The sequence below is a fragment of the Penicillium alfredii genome, assembly GCF_028826965.1.
Source record: "Penicillium alfredii strain IBT 34128 chromosome Unknown utg000007l_segment0_segment0, whole genome shotgun sequence".
In the NCBI taxonomy this organism is placed as follows: Eukaryota; Fungi; Ascomycota; class Eurotiomycetes; order Eurotiales; family Aspergillaceae; genus Penicillium; species Penicillium alfredii.
The window spans coordinates 2,617,724-2,638,535 of record NW_026622704.1 but is presented as its reverse complement, the minus strand read 5'-3'; the positions used below and the strand labels follow the sequence as shown (position 1 = coordinate 2,638,535).

Sequence of the window (20,812 nt, the reverse complement as noted above, 5' to 3'; positions counted from 1 at the left end):
TCACCGCCGAGCAGAAGTGGGATTATCGTTCTTCCCGACCTTTGGAATCTTGTCGCAGACCAACCCTCGCTCTTGTCTTCCTCTTGCTCGTCGCTATTTGACCTTCGCTTTTCCGTTCATTTGTACCTTATCACCTCCAGCCTGCCCATCGGCCATGTCTGGAGAGAAACGCCCGGCCCAAGAGGCCTTCGGGTCTTCAAGCCAGCTCGTGGTCAAACGAAAGAAGTCCGATGCCGACCTCAACCCCAGCGCAGTCGTCAAAAGCTCGTCGCAAAATGGATCTCTCGTCCAGGCCGTATGTGGCATATAGTCACCAGATATCAAGGGAAGAAGACTGGCTAATCTGAATCTGCAGGTTCCTCGAACCAGTGGGCTGGATGCCCCCATTATGGAACTCACCGGTAAAGCGCTATTGCCAATTACTATATGGGTATGAGCTCACAGAAGAGAAAAATGCAGGCCATTCAGGGGAAGTCTTTACAGTACGGTTTGACCCGACCGCCCAACACATTGCATCCGGTTCAATGGACCGATCCATTTGTATGTCCCGTCCAACCATCCACCTCGGCCGCTGTTACTGACTATGATATGTGTGGGGTAGTGCTGTGGAACACTTATGGCCAGTGTGAAAACTACGGCCAATTGATAGGCCATAAAGGCGCGGTTTTGGACCTGCAATGGTCGCGCGATTCACGAGCGCTTTTCTCGGCGTCGGCGGACATGACCCTCGGGAGCTGGGATCTCGAGACTGGACAGCGTGCACGCCGCCATGTCGGCCACGAGGAAATCATTAATTGCCTTGATATCAGCAAGCGAGGGCAGGAGTTGCTGGTCAGTGGCAGTGATGACGGGTGCATAGGCATTTGGGATCCGCGGCAGAAAGATGCCCTCGATTACCTCGAGACTGAACTCCCCATCACAGCGGTCGCTCTCTCTGAAGCTGGGAACGAGATTTATAGCGGTGGGATTGACAACACGATTCATGTGTGGGACCTCCGGAAGAAAGCTATCGTCTACTCGATGACTGGGCACACCGATACCGTCACATCGCTGCAGATCTCACCCGACTCACAAACCTTGCTTTCCAACTCTCACGACTCGACAGTCCGGACATGGGACATCCGGCCCTTTGCCCCAGCCAATCGGCAGGTGACTACGTACGATGGCGCCCCCGCCGGGCTGGAGAAGAACCTCCTCCGGGCCAGCTGGGATCCCAAAGGTGAGAAGATCGCCGCAGGGAGCGGCGACCGCAGTGTAGTTGTATGGGAGGCCAAGACTGGGAAACTCCTGTACAAACTCCCCGGTCACAAGGGCACAGTCAACGACGTGCGATTCTCCCCTAATGATGAACCGATCGGTAGGTCTCTTTGACTCGGGATCTGAGTGAACACTGTGCTAATGTTTTTCCCAGTTGTTTCATGCTCGTCTGATCGTAACTTGATGCTCGGGGAGCTGGGGAAGTGAGTGTGAAAAGGGAAGGGTCTGAATGCTGTCATGATGTATCGGGCGTCGAATTGATTTCTTCACATATATCCTGGGCTCTGCGGTTGCTCCGGACACCAAACTCCGGTCGACCAGCGAAGGTGGAATCGAGCCTTTGCGACTTGGAAACAACCCATCAACCCGCGTGGTTGTACTGCGACCCACGGAGGCTTCAGATGTCACCTGTACCTCTATCGAGCCACATAAGGGTGAAATGTACACTATAATTTTGCATCACATTGTCTCGTTGTTTCCCTGATCGACCTGGTAGATCGAGGCAGGAACGGTTCTTGCTGAGTTCTGCTCTTCTCGCATCGCCTCTGCACCAGTCTGTAAGCATCATTTGGAACTTTCGTCTTCAAGAGTGTGTTACCCTCCACGATCTCCTTATCGCAACAGCATTACCGCAGCCTTGATACCGCGATGTTGAATTCTCAAGAAATCGTGAGGTGGAACACATTGGTCAACCATGGGCTTTTTGCTGTCATGATCCTCTGCGTGATTCGTGAGGTCCTTGAATAATATTGATTTGGTGTCAAGTACTAACCTATCGAGAGCAGACTGTGCATTGTCTCTGGGCGACCTGATCTTCGAATGGGGAACCCCTCTCTCCGTATATTATGTGCTTCTGGTCATTGATGCCTTCGTGTTTGCCGCTCTGGGCTACTGCTGGGTTCGGTTCATCCGAGTCTCTGGCCATCCCACCTTCCTGAGATGTTCAGCCGCAAGACAAGAGGCCTCTGTAGAGCAGGGGTCTCCTACCGAAATGTTTGCTGTCGACACAGCACCCCCCAAATACAGTGGCACCGACCCAGAGGCATGGCGTCCTGGGGTCCACGCTGGTGCCGGTTCTGAATACTGAGACGACTGGCACAAACCCCCGAAGCGTGATACCTGTGGGCCACCGCTATGGTGATCTGTTCTGCGACAGTTCGAGTGCTATGGACTGTCTGCAATCATGTTCGAGAATCAGCAGTGATATGGTTCTTTGGATCGATGAAAGGATTAATGAGAGCTAGGAACGTATACTTAGCAATTGAATCCATGAATATCCGAGTCTCGCCTGAGTATATGTTCCAGTAGTCTTGGAGCATTCGCCAACCCTGGAAGTATACATTCCCAGTCACTTCTCAGCGACCGCGGCGCTCTATGTAGTACGCGCAAAATCAGTGTATCTAATCGATGTATTTTTCCCTTGTCTTCAAGAGCTAACTAGATTTTATCTTTTTTTATCCTATCTTATTTTATATGATATTCTGTATAATACTTTTTTAAGATGTTATTTAAACTATGCTGTCGGGCATGATGCAATCGGGTTCATGCGCGAAAATGGCTTATCTGGCCGTAGCCGACCTCTCCGCCTTTCTCCCCAAACAAACCCTGGGTGGCCTTGCTCAATTCATCCCCAGGATTTTCCCAGAGTGGTCTTTGAGCGACAGACCTCTCGTCCGATCATTCCATGCCCCCTGTGGCCGCAAGCTTTGTTTGGTGATGCGCCCGCGATGTGGCAGCTTACAGATGTGCAACCTCCGATCTGCAAGGCTCATGGTGGTCTGGGCCATCCTGCTGTCATGGCTGACGCTGGCCCAAGGCATGCGAGGCCATCAGATTAAAGAGTTGAGGTGCGCGGTATTTGAGAAAGGGTTCTTTGTGTCTTGATTCGGGCTGACCTCTCTCTACAGACAGGAAACAGAACGCATGTTTTACCACGGCTTCGAAAACTACCTCGACCATGCCTACCCCGAAGACGAGCTGCGCCCTTTGACCTGTGGCCCTCTGGTCCGTGACGAGCAAAACCCGGAACACAATGATGTCTTGGGCAACTACTCCTTGACCCTCATTGACAGCTTATCGACTCTGGCGATCCTTTCGTCGAGCCCGGAAAGTGGTGATCGAGCCTTGGCGCATTTCCAGGATGGAGTAAAGGAGTTTACAAGGCTCTATGGAGATGGGTCGTCTGGCCCTGCTGGTCAGGGAGAGCGATCAAGGGGGTTCGATCTCGACAGTAAGGTGCAGGTGTTTGAGACTGTTATTCGAGGACTCGGTAGGTCTCCCCCTGCCCACGAAGTATTTCCCTTGTTTACGTTGAAGTTCCCCCATTGCTAACGCCCTGCACAGGCGGACTACTCAGTGCTCACCTCTTCTCCGTCGGCGAACTCCCCATCACCGGATACAATCCATCAAAACAGGAGGCGAATTTCGCGAGGGCGTGGGATAAAAGTGACTTCTCCAAGGCCGATCATGGCATACCATGGGGGAATGGATTTGTTTATGACGGTCAGCTGCTCCGACTTGCCGTCGATCTGGCGAACCGTCTTCTCCCTGCCTTTTACACAGAGACCGGTCTCCCGTATCCTCGGGTGAATCTACGACACGGGATACCTTTCTATGAGAACTCCCCTCTCAATGCCAATTCCGGAAGGGATGGCGAGAATGGACCGCGGAAAAGAAAGCCCAGGTACCTGGCAACGTCAGAAGTCACTGAGACTTGCAGCGCCGGCGCTGGCAGCCTCGTTCTCGAACTCACCGTCCTGAGCAGGCTTACCGGCGATGGCCGGTATGAGGACTTGGGCAAGAGGGCATTTTGGGCGGTTTGGACACGCCGAAGTGAGATCGGCTTGCTCGGGTTTGGAATCGATGTAGAGTCAGGAGATTGGGTAGGGCCATATTCGGGGGTAAGCCACCATGCCAGAGAACTGCGATGCAGTCACACGGCGTTAACAAATCTATAGATTGGTGCTGGGATTGACAGCTTTTTTGAATATGCCTTCAAATCCCACGTCCTCCTGTCCGAAGGAGAGCGGCTGCCTTTTGATTCCAACAGCCCATGGGAGGCACTGGATGGCTACTACGCGCCCTTGACTGATTACCAACACTCGCCGGAAGCCTTCTTGCAAGCCTGGGAGGAATCCCATGCCTCAATCAACCGTCACCTGTACCGGGGCGAAGGATACCAGCATCCTCATCTTATTGTCGGGGATGTGCTGACTGGTGCCACCCGAGCCTTCTGGATTGACAGCCTGAGTGCATACTATCCAGGTCTTCTTTCTTTGGCCGGGAGAGTGGATGAGGCCATTCAGATTCATCTGCTGACGACCGCGATTTGGACGCGCTTCTCGGCTCTCCCTGAGCGCTGGAATGTGGCAACGGGCGACGTCGACAACGGTCTTGCGTGGTACGGAGGCCGGCCCGAGTTCATCGAGTCCACTTACTACATCTACCGCGCAACCAAAGATCCCTGGTACCTACATGTGGGAGAGATGGTGCTACGGGACCTTAAGCGACGGTGTTGGACCAAGTGTGGTTGGGCCGGTCTGCGGAATGTCCATACCGGCGAACTCATCGACCGGATGGAAAGCTTCTTCTTGGGCGAAACCGCCAAGTATATGTTCCTGCTCTTTGACCCAGACCATCCGCTGAATAAAGTCGATGTGCCGTGGGTCTTCTCCACTGAAGGCCATCCTTTGGTTATTCCCAAGAAGGCGGCCGCGTCACAACGGCCCCGTCGCCGGCGGCACCAGTCGTCGCCATCGGCACCCAAGCTTGCGGAAGGCATCTGTCCAGCCAGCCCTCTTCCACCGACTTTTGGCGGGTCTTCTACTGCGTCTCGTTCCGATCTCTTCCACGCTGCCAGCTTGGCCCGCTTAGATCTCATGCCCGATCGAGGAGCGGTTGAGGGCCCCATCTTGGAGGATTCTCCCAAGCATCCGAGCGTTTCCGTGTCTGACCTGTTGTCACCGACCAACTACACATTCTACCCTTGGACGTTACCTCCTCAGCTGGTCCCATTTGACGCCACCAGTGCACCGATGGCCATTCGGCCCTCATTCGATATCTCATTCCCATCACTCCCCGGTGGGATCAACCTAGGACCTGGGGCATTGGAACGGGTCCAGGATGGGATCTTAGTTAAAACGGTTGGAGGGCTCCGATTGAGTATGGTTCAAGATGGGTCGTTGGAAGAGCCAGCGTCTGGTTCCGAGGACAAGGACGACGGTTACCGGGTACAGGTGATCAACAACGTTCCTCTAGGGAAAGATGAGAAGGTATTCCTCTCTCGCCAGATCACCTTTGATGTCGTCGATCCCTATGACCCAAATTTTACCCGGATTCGCGACTCCAACATGCTTGACCTCGTCATTGACGTTCTCCCAGAGCCCTCTCGCCGAAGCAATGGTTCTCCTTCTCCACGAGCTCAGCAATCTCCAACAAAGCATTCAAAAACTCAGCACGGCCACCACCAACCCAGCCCCCAGTCGACGCTGACGCCGTCGACTCTCCCGAATCCTCCATGAAAGCTATGCTGTCGTCATTTATTAGTTCAGTTTCAGCTCTACTCCGTGACGAGCCCGCCGAAACCACCCCACTTCGACTCAGTCTCCCTGCCACCATTTCCAGTGGTATCGGAGCGGGCCCGCTCCCGGAAGTTGAGGACGCAATCACGACGTCGCTGTTCGGTGGTCCGTCCCATACCTCCCTGTCCTGGTCCACGATCTACTTCGCTGGCGAGATCTGTGACGAGCGGGTTCTGCGCGACGTCGTCCAGAGCCACGAGGTGCTCGTCATAAAACGTGGTGGCTGCAGCTTCTCCCACAAACTACGCAACATCGCCGCTTACCGGCCATCGCGCACCGCCTTGAAGCTTGTTGTAGTGGTTTCATACGAAGACGAGAACGGTGATCCAACCCCCTCGGCTGGGGACTCTTCGGGGCAAAAGGAGAATCGGGCCAAGTCCGGGCCGTCTCTTGCGGCCTTCCGCGCTGAGTCCTCCCTCATCCGCCCGCATCTCGAGGAACCCCAGATGACCGCAAGTGGCATTCCCCGCCGCCATTTGGTTAGCATGGTCATGGTCGGCGGCGGCGACGAGACGTACGAGCTCCTGCGCCGTGTGACGGGCATCGGCATCAAGAAGCGGTATATGATGCACTCGCGTGGCATACCGATCACGAACTTGTATATCTTGTGATTGTCCTTTTGCTTGGGTTAGAAGGGTTTGGAGTCTTGCATTCTCAGTTTGTGTGCATATAGGTCATAGGTTTGAAGATAGCCCGGTATATACCATGGCGTGGGGAGTTGCTCATGATAACTCGAATTGATATTTAAAGCTCGTCATGACAGGCTTGAAAATAAAGGCGATAATAGAACAAGAAGATCTATGTTTCAGCCATCGATTGAGTACCCATATACGGTATACTTTAGCCCTAAGCCCCGATGTGCCAATTGACAGTCTTTCATTTCACATCAAGTTCCCTGTTAAAGCTTTGCCACCGGCGACTGCATCTCTGCCTGAACCTTCTTCCACGATTCAATTCCTCGCCGAGCCGCAGAAGCCGGCTGGACAGCAGGATCCCGCATACGACGGTCAAAGACTTCGAGAGATACCCAACCGGCAAACCCCTTCTCGACAATCCATGCCCTCGCGATCTCCGACACAGGCAGGTACCCGCCCAGGTGAGTCTCCAGCGGGAACGGCCTCGCATGCTTGGACCAAGTAAACTGCGAGGCTTCTCCGGGGAGGTACCAGGGGTGTGACGGCGAAAAGGGTGGGTCGAATCGCTCGCCGTCAGACAGCTGCACATAGAAGATCCTGTCGAGCGGACACTGCGCTATAAATCGACGCAGCGAGTCCCGCAGGACACTGTCTGCTTGCGGGTACTTTCCCGGCACAGCCCTGGAATCGGCCCACAGCTTCGTCGCCTCGTGGAACGTGTCTAGACACAGTCCGAAGTTCGGACGGTCCACGGCTTCCACTACGTGCAGGGCCGCCTCCCACGTGGAGATATGTGTTCCCCACGAGAGGGCCTCGTAGGCAATCGATACCACCGGCTGCGCGGCGCGGCCGAGATCTGCTAGCTGCTGCAGCTCCGAGATGACCACGCGTTCGTCGCCCGTGCAGTCGTGGCTATACTGCGACGGGATCTGGAGGTACGGTGCTCGCAAGACCCGGGCAATCTCCATCCACTGCCGGGCAACGCTCAGTCGCTCGGCCAGAAGTGAGTTGTGGCCTTCGTAGTTCTCGAAGGGCGCCAGCGACAAAATCTCTAGTTGTGATTCTTCGCAGATGACTCGTATCTGCTCTGCACCTTGGATGATGGGGAGGTTCTGGGATTCGGCGTATGCATTCAGGTCTGAGAAGACGATCTCGATGCCGGCATATCCATTCTGCGCGGCGGCTCGGATTTTCTGGTCCAGTGGGTGGCTTGAGTGCTGGCTCAAGGAAACACTGCTGATTGCTAACTTGTTGGGAGCCATTGTGACAGAAGGAGCTGTTTAGATATTATCGGAAATGTCTAGCTCTCTGAGTCCTGGGGAGTGTCCTGCGTGAAGTATGTCTAGCGGAAGTTGGTTTCCGGGGGGATCGCTGGAGAAGCACTCCGAGTATGGACATGAAGTGGCTGGAATTGTTGGAGCTCTGGTGTCGATCACAATGCAATCGGATGCTCTGTTGTTTGTTCAGAAAATAATTCGAGGGATGAGTTGCTGTGTGGTGACGAAGTATATAAACCTGAAGCTCACCTGTATTGTAGACCTCAGTAGATAAGTTTCCTACAAAATAGTAAATAACAACACCGTGGAAACTACTAGTACAATAAAGAATGGTCCAGTAAAATACACCCATCCAAAAATTCATTCAAGAGTATTCAAGCATTGAAGAAAGCAAGGAAAGCAGAGAAGGGCACCATCGAGTTTACCCGCAGCCGGATGACACCAAATGTTGACAGACTAAGCACCTACTCACATCTTCTCTACTCTCTCTCCACACGCTCTCTACAACCCTCATCTCACTCACCATGCATATCAACATAGGCCTCGGGCCCAAATCTGAGACCGTTCTCCCGGTTTCAACCAACACCGACGCAGATACTCTCCATGGAAGCACCCGGGCCGAGACCAAAGCCGACTCGAAACACCTCTATTTCGCCTACGGGTCCAACCTCTCACCAACCCAAATGGAGCACCGCTGCACCTTTAACCCCACGCTCTCCGCCAAACCCGTCGCCATCGCCCTCCTGCCAAAATGGCGCTGGCTAATCTGCGAGGCCGGCTACGCCAACGTCCTCCCGCCCGAGGGCATGCGCATCGGGCCACAGGACTCGGAGCTAGCGCAGAAGGTCCCCATCTCGGGTGCGGAGGATGCAGTTTACGGGGTGCTCTATGAGATGGACCCCCGCGATGAGCAGATCCTCGATGTATACGAGGGCGTGGACCCGTGTGCGGATGAGACGGACGGGTCGGCGCCTGTTGGGCCGGCTGTGCGGCCGCGCAACCAGGGCGAGGGCTCCTACAACAAATGGTATGTCTCGGCGCCTGTTGTCCAGTGGCTCCAGCCGCCGCCCGAACCTCGGGATGAGGTGTCTGTGTTGGTGTATGTCGATGAGGAACGGGTTTGTCTTGCGCCGCCCAAGTTTGAGTACATCGCGCGCATGAACCGTGCTATACGGGAGGCGGAGGGCTTGGGGGTTCCTGCACATTGGATTCGTAAGGCTATGAGGAGGTTTATCCCCGATCAATGAATGATACCTGTGTTTTACAATCTATGCATACACATTGTTTACTTAAATAGAGGAAAAGTTCCCGTGGAATTGGCATTAGTTGTATCAACGTCACACATCCGTCGAGTCACATTGCATAACATATAAAAAAAAGGTATCTGTCTATATTGGTTGGGTCGGGATTCGTGTCAAAATCAAGTGGCAGCGGTGGGCCGCTCTTTTCCAGCATGGGGACAGGTGCTGCGTAGGTCGAGAGCAGACCCCGAAGGTCATTCGGATTGTGTTTCATTAAGCGGACGCGGGGCACACGAAATCCAGAGCAGACGCGAATGCTCAGATTCGGCGATACCGGTCATCGCGAGAACTTTTTTTTATTGTTGGGGTGAGAGGGGGGCCAAAAGAATTAAGCCTGGCCCGTGAGAAGCGTGTAGACTGGCGCAGAGAGCTTCTCGCGTCCCTTGAGGAATTCGAGTTCGAGGATAAAGATGAAGCCCAACAAATCGCCGCCCATCTTCTTGATCAGTTCGCCTGCAGCGTAGGCAGAACCACCTAAGTCGTTGGTCAGTATTCTGAAATAGAAAGAAAAGAAGACAGAGGTAGTGGGACATACCAGTGGCGATGATGTCGTCAACGACAATCACCTTCTGGCCCGACTTGACGGCATCGGATTGCATCTGGAAAAAGTCCTGACCGTATTCCTTGTCGTAGCCCTGGGTCTCGCAAGGACCGGGCAGCTTGCCCTGCTTGCGCACGGGGACAAAGCTAGCACCGAGGCGCAGAGCCAGGCTGGGACCGATCAGAAAGCCACGGGCCTCGAGGCCGACGACAACATCGGGCTTCTGGCCATTGTAGCTGGCGAGGACGTGCAGTTCCAGAGAACGGATGAGGGCTTCGTGCAATGTCGGATCGGCGAAGATGGGCAGAATATCCTCAAACAGAATGCCAGGGGAAGGGAAGTCCGGGAATTGACGCAGGGCGGCGCGCAGTCTTACTTTAAGACCGGCGAGTTCGGCGGCGCTGGAGGGATGGGCGGAGGAGTGTCCGGCGACTTGGGCGGAGGCATCAGGAAGGGAGGACTGGGACATGATGAGAGGAAAGAGGGGGGGGAAGAGGGGAAATAAAAAAGAAATAAAAGGGAGAGAAAGAGAAAGGGAGAGAGTGAGAGGAACAGTAAGAAAAAAAAAGGGTAAAATTACGGGGTCGCGTTGATAAGCCGATTAGCCCCTCGATGGTCTAGATGTATACTGTATAGTGTATGTATATATATTATTCCTATGTATAGTACAATACTTTTACTCTCAGACTACATTAAATACTCGAGAATTATCTCTTGCTGTATACATATCCATGGATCCATAGATCTATAGTCTATTGGTCTACTATGTTTCTCCCTCATGGAGCGGTCAGATATACAGTCAGATATACAGATATACAGTATGGATATGTACGATATGTACATATCTAGCGGTGTAACAGTGTGTCACGCAATGCCCATTCGAGCTGGTTTCTAGAATCCGCCTATGCAGCCAGGTACTTTACAGGAATCCGGCTGGGGCCCGTCCCGCTGCGGGCCTGGTTTGTCCACACCGAGTCCGTGTTGATCTGCGCCCACTTGCCTAAACCTGCCTGCTGATGAGAGGAAACGAAAGAATGAAAGGAGGGGTTGACAAAAAAAGGGTTGGGCATTTCCCTTCCTCCTATCCATAGATATAGGGTTTGGTGTTACCAAAAACGGACAATGTAGGGTTCATGATGATATCGAGATATACTTCCCCCAAAGGTATTCCCCCCAGTTACTCTCCGACGTACAATACTCAAGAGAGAGGAAGCACCCTTGTAAAAAAAATGACTCACGGACCCCGGTCGAATGATTCCAGACCGAAAGAGAGGGGCATAGGACAGGCGTCTGATCGTCCCATGGCGACAGATATCCACCGGATAGGCTGAGATCTTTTCTAATGGTTCCAGACAGGCTGATCCTGAAACTTGTTCCACTCGAGACTCGATCGCCTGGGATGCTGCTGCATGACTTTGGGGGGGGGTTCTGCAGATGGTGGGGTTGATTCGTCCTGAGATTCGTACTCAAATAAACAAAGAGTTCCGAAATACATGATGATATATTATATATAGTTACATTTATTCTATACGTTTTTTTTTTTTTTTTTTTTTTTTTGTTATTATAAAAAAATAGATATCTCCATTATAGAGGAAGAAAATGCAAAAACAACCAACCCCTTCACTTCACCCTAAGAAATTTAGGAAAAAAAAAATTTAAAAAAGAGCCGAACGCGGGGGTCGAACCCGCAGCCTTGAGATTAAGAGTCTCACGCTCTACCGATTGAGCTAGCCCGGCGAAGCTTGAATTCCGGCTGAGAAACAAAGAATTATGTTCCTACATACCAGATCCCTCCAGGTCAGCTGGCAATCACGTGGTGCACGGGCCCTCGCTTCGCTTTTTTTCCGGCGCTCGCCCTTATAAAATGCTGCCTGCCCATGTTTTTCACCTTGCTTTCCCCTTGATGCTTGTGCCTGCTTGCAGGTCCCCTTCATCCTCGATGAATTTGGTCTTGTAATAATTTTTCAATCTCTCTCCTTCTCGGGCTACCATGTCTCCTGCTCCTCTTACCGATATGCAGCCGGATCTGCATCAGGACCAGCTCCAGGCCGTGGGCAAAGCCTTCGATGCGTTACTACTAACTGTGTATCGGCTTACCTCCAGAAACCATGAGCTGACCGAGCATATGGACGAGGTCTATCGCGAGGTAATTCCACCTTTTTCCTTGTTCTGTTGTTTCGTTCTTTCGGAAGAAATTATCTTCCCTGTCTCAAATGATGAGAAAATTTGATTAGCTCTAGATCAGGAGTCACATCTTGTGGCGATGACGGATTAACATGTATTATCTGATGAGATACTGCCTTTGCTTTTTGCGTTGTATTTGAAACCTCGGTTTTCAGACCTTGCTGACAAGCATTCTTTCTCAGTACGCAGATGTCATAGGTTCCCTGCCTCCTCCAGATAGATCTCGGGCCCTGCATACCCGTACCAAGTTGCTCAATCAGCAGAAAGAACTGCAGCAGGGCCTCGTACACAGCAAGCCCCGAGTTGAAGAACAGTCGCTGAATTCCATGGACGTAATGAAGACGCTCGCGTCCCACCACAATGTAGATGAATCCACTACAATGGCCATCGTGGACGGGGTCAAGGGCTTCAAAGCCCTACTCCGATCCCAGAATGGTCCTTTGCAAGTTTCCTCAGCCTCGTGCATTCTCGCGCGAGGGCCGGATCCCTCGGTGTCGCTGGAGCAAGACTTCACGACCAACGGAACCCAGGGCAGCCTGCACTGCCCCTTTTCGAAACCAAACCAGACATCCGAGGGTCCAGCGGTCAACGGCAATGGCGATGCGCCGAAGATCCAGATTGATGATACCTGCGGCCACGAAAACTTGGACCCCATCAAGGCCGAGCAGGACGAACGCCACTCCAGCCACACCCCGTCCGCCCGATCCTCAAATGGCCGATGCCCTGTCTCCCGTTGTCCAATCCGGTTTTTGGACAAGCATTCACCAGAAGAAATCGCCGAATACGTCGAACGACACAAACATGAAATTCCCCGAAGCCATGCCATCTGTGTTAAGCGGTACCAGCGAGACCCTCAGAATATGCGACAGCTGGATGTTAAATACGGGGGCTTGATCAACATGATCAGCGGCCTTGGTGTCAAGCATCAGGCCTTTTTGCCCAACCGTCAGGCGAACGGGGGTGGCGACGAGCAGACCTCGCACTCTGCGTCCAGCGAACGGGTTGAGAAATGGGCCGAAGATGTGGACCTGACCACCCCCGGCCCGCAGAACGACGACGACAAACGTCAGAGTCACTTTGACCGTCCCCTTCGCGAAGTCCGGGTCGGCGAGTCCCCAAGCCGGCCTTGGGGGATTCCTGTTCCCGTCGCCCACCAACCTAGTATTCCCGCGCCGTTCTCTGGTTCGGCCTCTGTTCCAATTTCCCCTGATACTCAACCACCCATCTCCCCGGATCCATCACCGCCGGTGGCACCCGAGCCAAAACCAGCGGGTCGCTGCCCTTTCGGTCACGATGCTCCTCAGCCAAACCCCGATGCCGCTAAAATCGACCCGCCTTGGGCTAATTGGGGTGCTGGACAGGCTGACCCCGGTGACCAGGGAGATGCCGGGGCAAAGAGCAAGAGCGAGGGTCCGACCACCACCAAACCCGACTTGCCGTCGACGCCGGCCCATGTCACTTTCAATGGACCGGTGTTCTTTGGCTACTCCGCCGAGCAGACCGCCAGCTTGATGCAGCAGCTGGGTGGCCTGGGTCAACCATGATCCGTGCCTAGGTGCCTATCTCGGCGTCTCTGTGATTTTCTTTCTTGTATTCCTAGATATTTTGTGGGCTTCCGGCGCAAAGAGAGACCCGTAACGCGTGACGACGAGACGACCTTGACTTCGATTGGACTTTATGAGCCAATTGAGATTGAATGAACACCAAAACACCATTTCAGTTTATCTCAGAGATAGATCAGTGTATAGCGCATTCAGCGTATATTCTATAGCTGTAGATTACCACTGAGAACCTTGCAAGCAAAATGCCGGTGACGTTCGGAGAGCCGCTCTTTCTCCGAGGGAAACTCCACAGGCGGGGCAACTTCTGCTATTTAACTCCCGCCTCCTCCTTCACGTTTCTCCATGTTGCGAAGCTGCTCGCGTTTCTTGCCTCTGTCTCGATCACTTCCATCTCGCTTCGTCGCGCCCATTTCTCCCCGATACCCTTCTGCCATCCCAATGTCTGCCAACATCTCCACCGTCTCGGCCAAGGATGCTTGCCCGCGTAAGTCTCGACTCACAGTCATGGTGGGATGGCCATGGAGCAACAATTGAATTGCATTGGATCCAATTGCTTGTCGAAGCACTAGGAATGAGAACCAGCTGGGCTAACTCGATTTTCTCTGTATAGCTGCGGGCCCCTATGTACGTCACTTCTATCTACTCCTTCAGCTTGTCGAGCTCCAAGAGAGCTGGCCACGCATCTACCCTGACGAAATAAGCATTCAAAGCACATGACCCCAGGAAGTTGTCTGACCTCTCCGTCTCAAACAGTCCCAGGCTATCCGTGCCAACGGCCAGGTTTTCGTTTCCGGCCAGATCCCCGCCGACGCCTCGGGCAACCTGGTCGACGGGAGCATCAGCGACAAGACTCAGGCCTGCTGCGACAACATCAAGGCCATCGTCACCGCGGCCGGCTCCAGCGTGCAGAAGATTGTCAAGGTCAACGTATGTTTCCCTCATTTCTTTTCTGTAGATCCACGCTGATCAGAGCTATATGGGTAGGTCTTCCTCACCGACATGGCCAACTTCGCCGAGATGAACGCCACCTACGAGAAGTTCTTCACCCACAAGCCAGCGCGGAGCTGTGTCGCTGTGGCGCAGCTGCCCAAGGGCGTGCCCGTCGAGATTGAGTGCATTGCTCTGGAGTAATTGGTCCCTAAGGATCAAGGAATCTCTACGCTAGAGTAGAACTGGAGAGCTTTGATTTATAAAAGCCAAAATAAAATAACCGCAAAAAGAAAATCAATTATGCTATGGTCGTGGAAAGCATGCTGTGGGCTTTGATCGAACCTATTATTCCATTCCTCGAGTAACATGCGCGCAGACAAGCAGACGGGCCAAAGATGGGAATCATAATGTCAAGGTTCAAAGGCAGAGGCAGAGAGTAATGTAGAAACGGCGAGATGAGACGATGCAGAGATTGCTGGGCGTGGATGTATAACGCGCGCAAAACCAACGAAAAGAAAACCAGGAGAAGTATACACTGCTTCTCCCCAAGGACCTCCCTATAATACTAAACAGCTCATCAGCGCCGCGGGATGATCCCGCCCATTCGGCCTCCAGCACCTGCCATCAGACTTTGTTTCACAATGGCATCAGCTGCCGCGGCGGCGGCAAGTCTTTCCTTCTGGCGACTGCGATCGCGCAGGTAGCCAGTGGCTTCGGGCCGCATTCGGAGAATTCGCAGAATCATGTCATCGTTGGGGTCAGCCTGCGCGTCCCGTCGCTTCTCTTCTTTAACCTTCTTCATGGTCCCCAGGTTACGCGAGAGCATGATGCTCTTGGCACGGCGCGCAGCCGGAATCCCAAGACCGCCATGACCGGGGCCTGTGGCGCCCAGGTGGGCGGGTGCAGACACACGATTGCGGTTTGCCTGTTGGCGGTTGACGTTGGCCGAGGCCATGCGCTCGGAAGTGCGAATGAGGTTTTCTGTCGGCTCAAAGTAGAAGAAGTTCAGGGACTGGATCTCGTGATACTTGGGTGATTTCAGAATATCAATCGGGACCCCATTGGCTTCACCGGTTTCATCGTCAATCGCATGGAAGAAGTTGAGGAGCAGCACTAGCCAGCGTGATACGATGTCCACTTCTTGTATCGTCAAGGGTTTTTGGTGGGACGGTTTATCCGACAAAGGTGGCACCAGCAGACCCTCAATAGTGGCTAACACCTCTTTCCACAGGCGGGCCATCACCATCCTCATGGCTTCTTCGGTGAGGGTCATCTTCATAATGGCGAAGTTGTCGTTAAAGTAATTAAACAGCGGAGTCAGCGCATTTTCGACGTCCACCGGCGTGGGCCCCGTAGAAGTCGGTTGTGCTCGGTTGCGGTTCAGAAAACTTGAGACGCTAGAGATGCTGAGACCGCGGGAGAGTAGCGATTTCAGAGTCCGACGCGACAGACAGTGGCCAATGTACGCCGAAAGCTTCTCGGTGATTCTTCGAGTCATATCTCGCTCGGTACGTTTGAGAATCCGGAAGGCCTTGCCAAAATAGAACTGGATGTCATCCCGCTCTCCTTCCATGCTGACCCGGAGTAAGAGCCGTCCTTGAGTGTCCAGATCAAGCCAGTATTCTCTGGGCAAAAAGTCGCTGAAATGAACGGGATCCAGTTTGATCGAGGTCCGGCCAACGTAGTCATGGTCACCCACGGCATCCCAGTCCCAAATCGTGGCGATGATATTAAGAGGGCCCTGGGTTGTGATATCCACCGCGTCCTCCCACCGTGGATTGAGATTGTTGTAGATGATGCGAGTTTTCGCAATCCGCTTCTGGTATTCGTCTGTCAAGACCACGTACGGATCACTGCCACCGTTCATGTCGCATGCCTTCAGATCTTCCGCCTCCACCACCTTGATGGTGAAGACATAAGTAGTGGACTTTCGGATCTTCTTCAACTGTGGCGGCGTGTTCTTCGCAATGACATCGGCGCATCCATCCACATTGATTTCACGTTCGAGCTGATCTAATTGAGAGAGAGCATATTCGATGTTGTTCAATTTTACCAGAGACTATTGGGTGGGCATCATGGTTAGCTAAAAACATTCGTTGCCAGTTCCCTATGTTCCGGACACATACCTCTGAGGAGAACTGGAAGGGTTCGATTTTGTCCTTGTTCGTCCATGTGTCTTTGGCAAACTGCATTAATTTCTCCTGTGCGGTTTGATTCATCGCCGCTTCTTGTTCGGGCGTGAGGCGATCCATCTCTCGGGCAAACATCTGCTCCAAAGATTCGCAGTACTTGGCCACACCCTTGCTAATAGAATTCGAGAGAGCGGTCATGAACTTGGCATACTGAAGGTCATCATCCCACTCCAGCTGCACCAGGTTCTCCACCACTTGGTTGAACGAGCGGAATATGTCAATGACCGAAACACTGTGCCGATACTCTTCGGGAACGATATCCATCGTTTGGTCGGCACGGACTGTAAAGGCGTCCTGTCGAGTGGCCTGGTTGACCCAGTCCATAACCGTCTGGTCGGTTAGACGAAGCCACCTCCAGACAAATTCCTCCACCAGGCTCTCCACGTGGAACGGGAAGGGCACACTACATTTAATCAGCCAGTTGCTTCACAAAGATCAGCAGTTTCGATTTTAGGGGTTCATACCCCTGAAGTGTGTTGGTGAAAAGGCTTCTAACCGTAGCCAGTTGCTTGTAAAGATCGAATCCGTCTTGGATATCGATCTCTTCACCCCTTGCCTTAGCCTGTTCGATGATTCTGATGACCATTTCATGAGCGTCTTCAGCAAACATGGGAAGTACATTCGAGCATAGGGTAGTGTAAGGGTTCACTCTGCGTATTCGTTAGGTGAAGTCGTTCAATTACACAATTTGGAACCACATACCCCATGATTTCTGGGTTGTTCCTATACCGCTTCTGAATCTTTTGTGCCAGTTTCGAGATTGCGTCGCCAAGCTGGATGACATGGTCGATCTGCCAAGCTTCCTGGTCGACCGGCACCAATTGACCCAGCAGGTTTTGGTATCTCGCCGTCGCTTTCTGGGCCAGCCCGTCTTGTACATAAGAGCAAAACCGATCAATGTCTTCTGGGTCTTCGGTATAGTTTGGATCCATCTGAATGTGGCTTTCGAGAATGTACATCACCGGTCCGATGGGGCGTGGCTTTGTCTCGAAGCAGTCCATCATGACATCGTAGAGCTCCCGCAGCAAAGCCTCGTGAAGCTTAGACAGTAACTGCTGCATTAAGAAAAGATCGTGTACGGTCCATCGTCGCCGGTCGAAAACCGCCGAAGCCACGAAGCTACTGCGCTTTCGGCTCTCGCTCGAAGGTGATTCTTTCACAAAGGTGAATGCCGAGTCCAGGGTATTGAGGTCAATTTCATTGTCCACGAATTTAGCCTGAGCCACATCAAGAAACAACACAATCCGGGAGAAGTTGGGAATCCGCCAGCGGAGACATATCTCATTGAGCATTTCCGTAGATTGTTTCGAGAGCAACTTCATAGATGGCACATCGGGGGTGGCTTGAGTGGCTTCAATTTCCCGGTCCCGCAGGTCGTGACCCAAGGTTTGGGAGAGAATGAACCGGTATAAAGCCCTGGGGTCCGAGGGAATGAATGTGTAAGTATCTGATTCTTCCGAGTCGTCGCCTGCTCCGCTCACAGACAGAGAGCTCAGGTCAAGGGGCTGGTCAATAGCATAGGATGTTCTGTTGGTTCGACCAGAGGATGTGCGCGACAAGTCGGGATCGTCGTTAGGAGACGGGTTGAACTGCGGAAGAGCTCCCGGGGTGCTCTTGGCCAGTTCTGGATTCGACTGAACGATTGCAAGCATCATTTGCGAGAGATCGGGTCCTTCACTCTTCTTCCAACTGTCATACGCATCGTCGGTCTCAAAGTCTTCTCGCGATAACGTCTTCCGAGTTTGGAGATTCAGATGGGCTTGATAGGTTTTGAGATCCTGCAGAGCCGCCTTCTCGGTCCAGGTCAATCGGTGTTTGTCAATGTCGGACTGCGCTTGGGTCGGCGCCACACCAAAAATCCTGGCCACATGCTGGACCAGGGGCATGTCCTTCACGTCGTAACTCAAGGGAGCGACGACTTCTGTTGTTTTCGCCGTCCCATTCACTTCCATGAGATCTTGATCTTGCAGAAGCAGTTTATTCTCCAACACCGATAAACGATTGGCCAGCTCTGGACGGTCCTTTGCCCAGTCATTTCCCTTCAATATGAGAGCAAGAAGGCGGACGAAAAGCGCGACATGCCGGTCAACCATGAGTTTCCAACTGTCATCGTCTTGTTCCTTGCCCTTGCTCAGTTCTTTGATGGCATTGGAATAGAAGATGAGGACCAGATCTTCGGCTCGCCGATCTTTCTCCATGCGTTTGCGAAACGAGTCCTCCTTCAGCACATTGAGGAAGACGGCAAATGTGCGTACCACCAGATGGTCCTGGTATTCTTTTCTCTTCTCCTTCCCAATTAACACACCTGTCAACCGCTTCTCCAGCTCGGCTACAAACCCATGGGGGATCCTCGTGCTCTTGGAATCCCTGACGAGCGAGAAGTCGCTCATGAGATCATGGATCGAAGTCGATGCCCGCTTCTGCCGCGCCGGCGCGGCCGGTGCATTCTGGATGCGACGGGATCGAGGGTGGAGGAGATAAGCGAGATAGGCTACCCGGAGCGCATGGCTATAGGCCATGTTGGCGTTGAGCGGGCGTCGCCTCGAGGCAGAGGAGTTGTGCGAATGGCGACCTTCATTCTGGAGGCTGTTGATCCGTCGGTTGACTCCTCGGGACTGGCTAGATGCTGTCGACATGGGGCGATGCGTGGTCGAAGTCGTAGAGAGCTAGGCGAGTGACAGAGAGAGCGAAATGCAGGACCATGGATGGAAGAGGACGCAAAGCCGGCATCCAGGTGGGAGAAGCCCGACTTTTTATGCCTTGGGGAAGTGGTGTGGAACACCTTGGAGCTGGAGGGGCGTGAAATCTTTATGAAAGGAGAGGAGGGGGGGAGATGAAACAAAATCAACTGACGTAGGCGCCCAACCAAAACAATGCCATTTACCGCCTCACAGTCACAAACCCTGTGGACGCTGGCTTTCTTTTGTTTTTTTAGGGGCTCTGGTCAATTCTTTTCAGTTTATCTGTCAGGGAATGTGCTCCCTGTATTGATGGAGATCAATGCAATGCCAAGAAATATATTGCTGATGCTCTGTCAAGTTCCTATATCTACCTATGGACCTACAGTACCTACCGCATGGCAAAGCTTTTTCTGGGGTTCGATATTCAGCAAAGTGTACATTTCGCTTCTGAGCCAGCTCACTCGACCTTGGAAATACAATGACAAAATATCTCCCGGGGGTGAATAATGACGGGTCATGACGCTCAAGGTCATGGCGCTTCAAATGCAAGGGTGCAGTTCGGCTGAAACAATCCACTGTGAGATTTCGTTTGACTTGGTACTCAGACTGCATGGAATACAAAGTTTGCGACATGGCTTTGCATTGGTCTTTTGGTCGCTTTGTTAGAGCATCCAAGTCGTCATGTGGCAATCTGCAACATGCGACGGGTCCTACCTACAGTGACAGTGGCGAATTGAACCCAGAAGTGTTTTGAAGTCGTACTGTTATAGGACCAATAAAGACCGGGAGCTCGGGAAAATCAGCCCGTAGATCCTCAAGGGATGCCGAATAGAGAAAATCGTCTTGGTATTTACACACAAACAACACAGGGGAACCAGATATCAATCACCACTTGTCCTCACCGGGCTTGCGGGCCTGAAATGAAAAGAATTAGCTTTCAAGTTCACTCGAAACAAAAGATAAAAGACAGGGGTCATCTCATCACACACCGACAGAGCATTAGGGCCGCCGAGCTCCTTCTCCAAGCCATCGGCATAGGTCTTTGGCACACTCGGCTTATCGGGGTAGTAAAGGCTGACGGCACCGCAAAGGCCCAGGAAAGTCACGACGAACACGCCCAGGTTGAGAAAGCCCTTTCGAGGGGTGACGTGGGTATATTGCTCGGGACTGAAGACACCGAGAATCTCGTTCTCCTCGTGAACCGGCTCTCCGAAGTTCCGCTTCTCCTGTTGATCCCACCAGCCGCCGTAGGGGTCTCTGAACTGACGCTTCACTCGAGGGGGGTTCTGGTAGCCGCCATTCTGTTATAATGTTAGACGTCTTCGTTACCCCCAAGGAATGGCGGCACAATTGCCCGGCAGAGATGATACCTGTAAGGGATCCTCAACTTCGACAGCTCTGAGAATTGCAGCGCGCGAAAACGAGGCGCGGGGAGCAATAGCGTGGCGAGCAGCCACCTGGGGCAGGCGCCGGGCCAAGATACGTTGGGACAGCATCTAGAGGAATTGAGGGTCAGAAAGGATGCCAAATAAATCCAGATTATCATCAAGGGGAACCAAATTGGAACTGTCGAAGATACTTACTGCTCTGCTAAGCAAGAGGGGAGCAATGAAGTCGGGTGGTAGACAATGGGGCGAGGAGTGGAGGAGCATCGCCGGAGCCGATGGAGGTT

The 20,812-nt window shown here is 52.9% G+C and overlaps 10 protein-coding genes across 10 annotated transcripts; 6 read left to right on the top strand and 4 right to left on the bottom strand.

Moving 5' to 3' along the window:
• Positions 1-154: 154 nt before the first annotated feature.
• NUU61_005647 (WD40 repeat domain-containing protein) lies at positions 155-1,371 on the top strand (the record flags this gene model as incomplete). The annotated part of the gene is made up of 2 exons (XM_056656229.1): positions 155-295; positions 484-1,371. 2 exons carry the CDS (start codon positions 155-157, stop codon positions 1,369-1,371), a joined length of 1,029 nt encoding a protein of 342 aa, XP_056511842.1.
• A 597-nt stretch (positions 1,372-1,968) lies between these two features.
• NUU61_005646 (uncharacterized protein) lies at positions 1,969-2,344 on the top strand (the record flags this gene model as incomplete). The annotated part of the gene is made up of 2 exons (XM_056656228.1): positions 1,969-1,987; positions 2,043-2,344. The coding sequence occupies 2 exons, from the start codon at positions 1,969-1,971 to the stop codon at positions 2,342-2,344; spliced, it is 321 nt and encodes a 106-aa protein (XP_056511841.1).
• A 683-nt stretch (positions 2,345-3,027) lies between these two features.
• NUU61_005645 (glycoside hydrolase family 47 protein) lies at positions 3,028-6,448 on the top strand (the record flags this gene model as incomplete). The annotated part of the gene is made up of 5 exons (XM_056656227.1): positions 3,028-3,104; positions 3,165-3,526; positions 3,601-4,157; positions 4,215-5,658; positions 5,712-6,448. The coding sequence occupies 5 exons, from the start codon at positions 3,028-3,030 to the stop codon at positions 6,446-6,448; spliced, it is 3,177 nt and encodes a 1,058-aa protein (XP_056511840.1).
• A 287-nt stretch (positions 6,449-6,735) lies between these two features.
• NUU61_005644 (sugar phosphate isomerase/epimerase family protein) lies at positions 6,736-7,734 on the bottom strand (the record flags this gene model as incomplete). Its single annotated transcript, XM_056656226.1, has 1 exon — positions 6,736-7,734. The coding sequence occupies one exon, from the start codon at positions 7,732-7,734 to the stop codon at positions 6,736-6,738; it is 999 nt and encodes a 332-aa protein (XP_056511839.1).
• A 539-nt stretch (positions 7,735-8,273) lies between these two features.
• On the top strand, positions 8,274-8,996 carry NUU61_005643 (gamma-glutamylcyclotransferase family protein; the record flags this gene model as incomplete). Its single annotated transcript, XM_056656225.1, has 1 exon — positions 8,274-8,996. One exon carries the CDS (start codon positions 8,274-8,276, stop codon positions 8,994-8,996), a length of 723 nt encoding a protein of 240 aa, XP_056511838.1.
• A 382-nt stretch (positions 8,997-9,378) lies between these two features.
• Positions 9,379-10,060, bottom strand: NUU61_005642 (adenine phosphoribosyltransferase APT1; the record flags this gene model as incomplete). The annotated part of the gene is made up of 2 exons (XM_056656224.1): positions 9,379-9,524; positions 9,586-10,060. 2 exons carry the CDS (start codon positions 10,058-10,060, stop codon positions 9,379-9,381), a joined length of 621 nt encoding a protein of 206 aa, XP_056511837.1.
• Positions 10,061-11,581: 1,521 nt separating this feature from the next.
• On the top strand, positions 11,582-13,319 carry NUU61_005641 (uncharacterized protein; the record flags this gene model as incomplete). The annotated part of the gene is made up of 2 exons (XM_056656223.1): positions 11,582-11,737; positions 11,958-13,319. 2 exons carry the CDS (start codon positions 11,582-11,584, stop codon positions 13,317-13,319), a joined length of 1,518 nt encoding a protein of 505 aa, XP_056511836.1.
• Positions 13,320-13,775: 456 nt separating this feature from the next.
• On the top strand, positions 13,776-14,468 carry NUU61_005640 (L-PSP endoribonuclease family protein (Hmf1); the record flags this gene model as incomplete). The annotated part of the gene is made up of 4 exons (XM_056656222.1): positions 13,776-13,821; positions 13,948-13,961; positions 14,091-14,264; positions 14,322-14,468. 4 exons carry the CDS (start codon positions 13,776-13,778, stop codon positions 14,466-14,468), a joined length of 381 nt encoding a protein of 126 aa, XP_056511835.1.
• A 376-nt stretch (positions 14,469-14,844) lies between these two features.
• NUU61_005639 (C2 domain protein) lies at positions 14,845-19,095 on the bottom strand (the record flags this gene model as incomplete). The annotated part of the gene is made up of 4 exons (XM_056656221.1): positions 14,845-16,326; positions 16,394-16,862; positions 16,924-17,109; positions 17,162-19,095. The coding sequence occupies 4 exons, from the start codon at positions 19,093-19,095 to the stop codon at positions 14,845-14,847; spliced, it is 4,071 nt and encodes a 1,356-aa protein (XP_056511834.1).
• A 930-nt stretch (positions 19,096-20,025) lies between these two features.
• On the bottom strand, positions 20,026-20,636 carry NUU61_005638 (uncharacterized protein; the record flags this gene model as incomplete). Its single annotated transcript, XM_056656220.1, has 3 exons — positions 20,026-20,055; positions 20,130-20,441; positions 20,511-20,636. The coding sequence occupies 3 exons, from the start codon at positions 20,634-20,636 to the stop codon at positions 20,026-20,028; spliced, it is 468 nt and encodes a 155-aa protein (XP_056511833.1).
• Between the last annotated feature and the right edge of the window lie 176 nt (positions 20,637-20,812).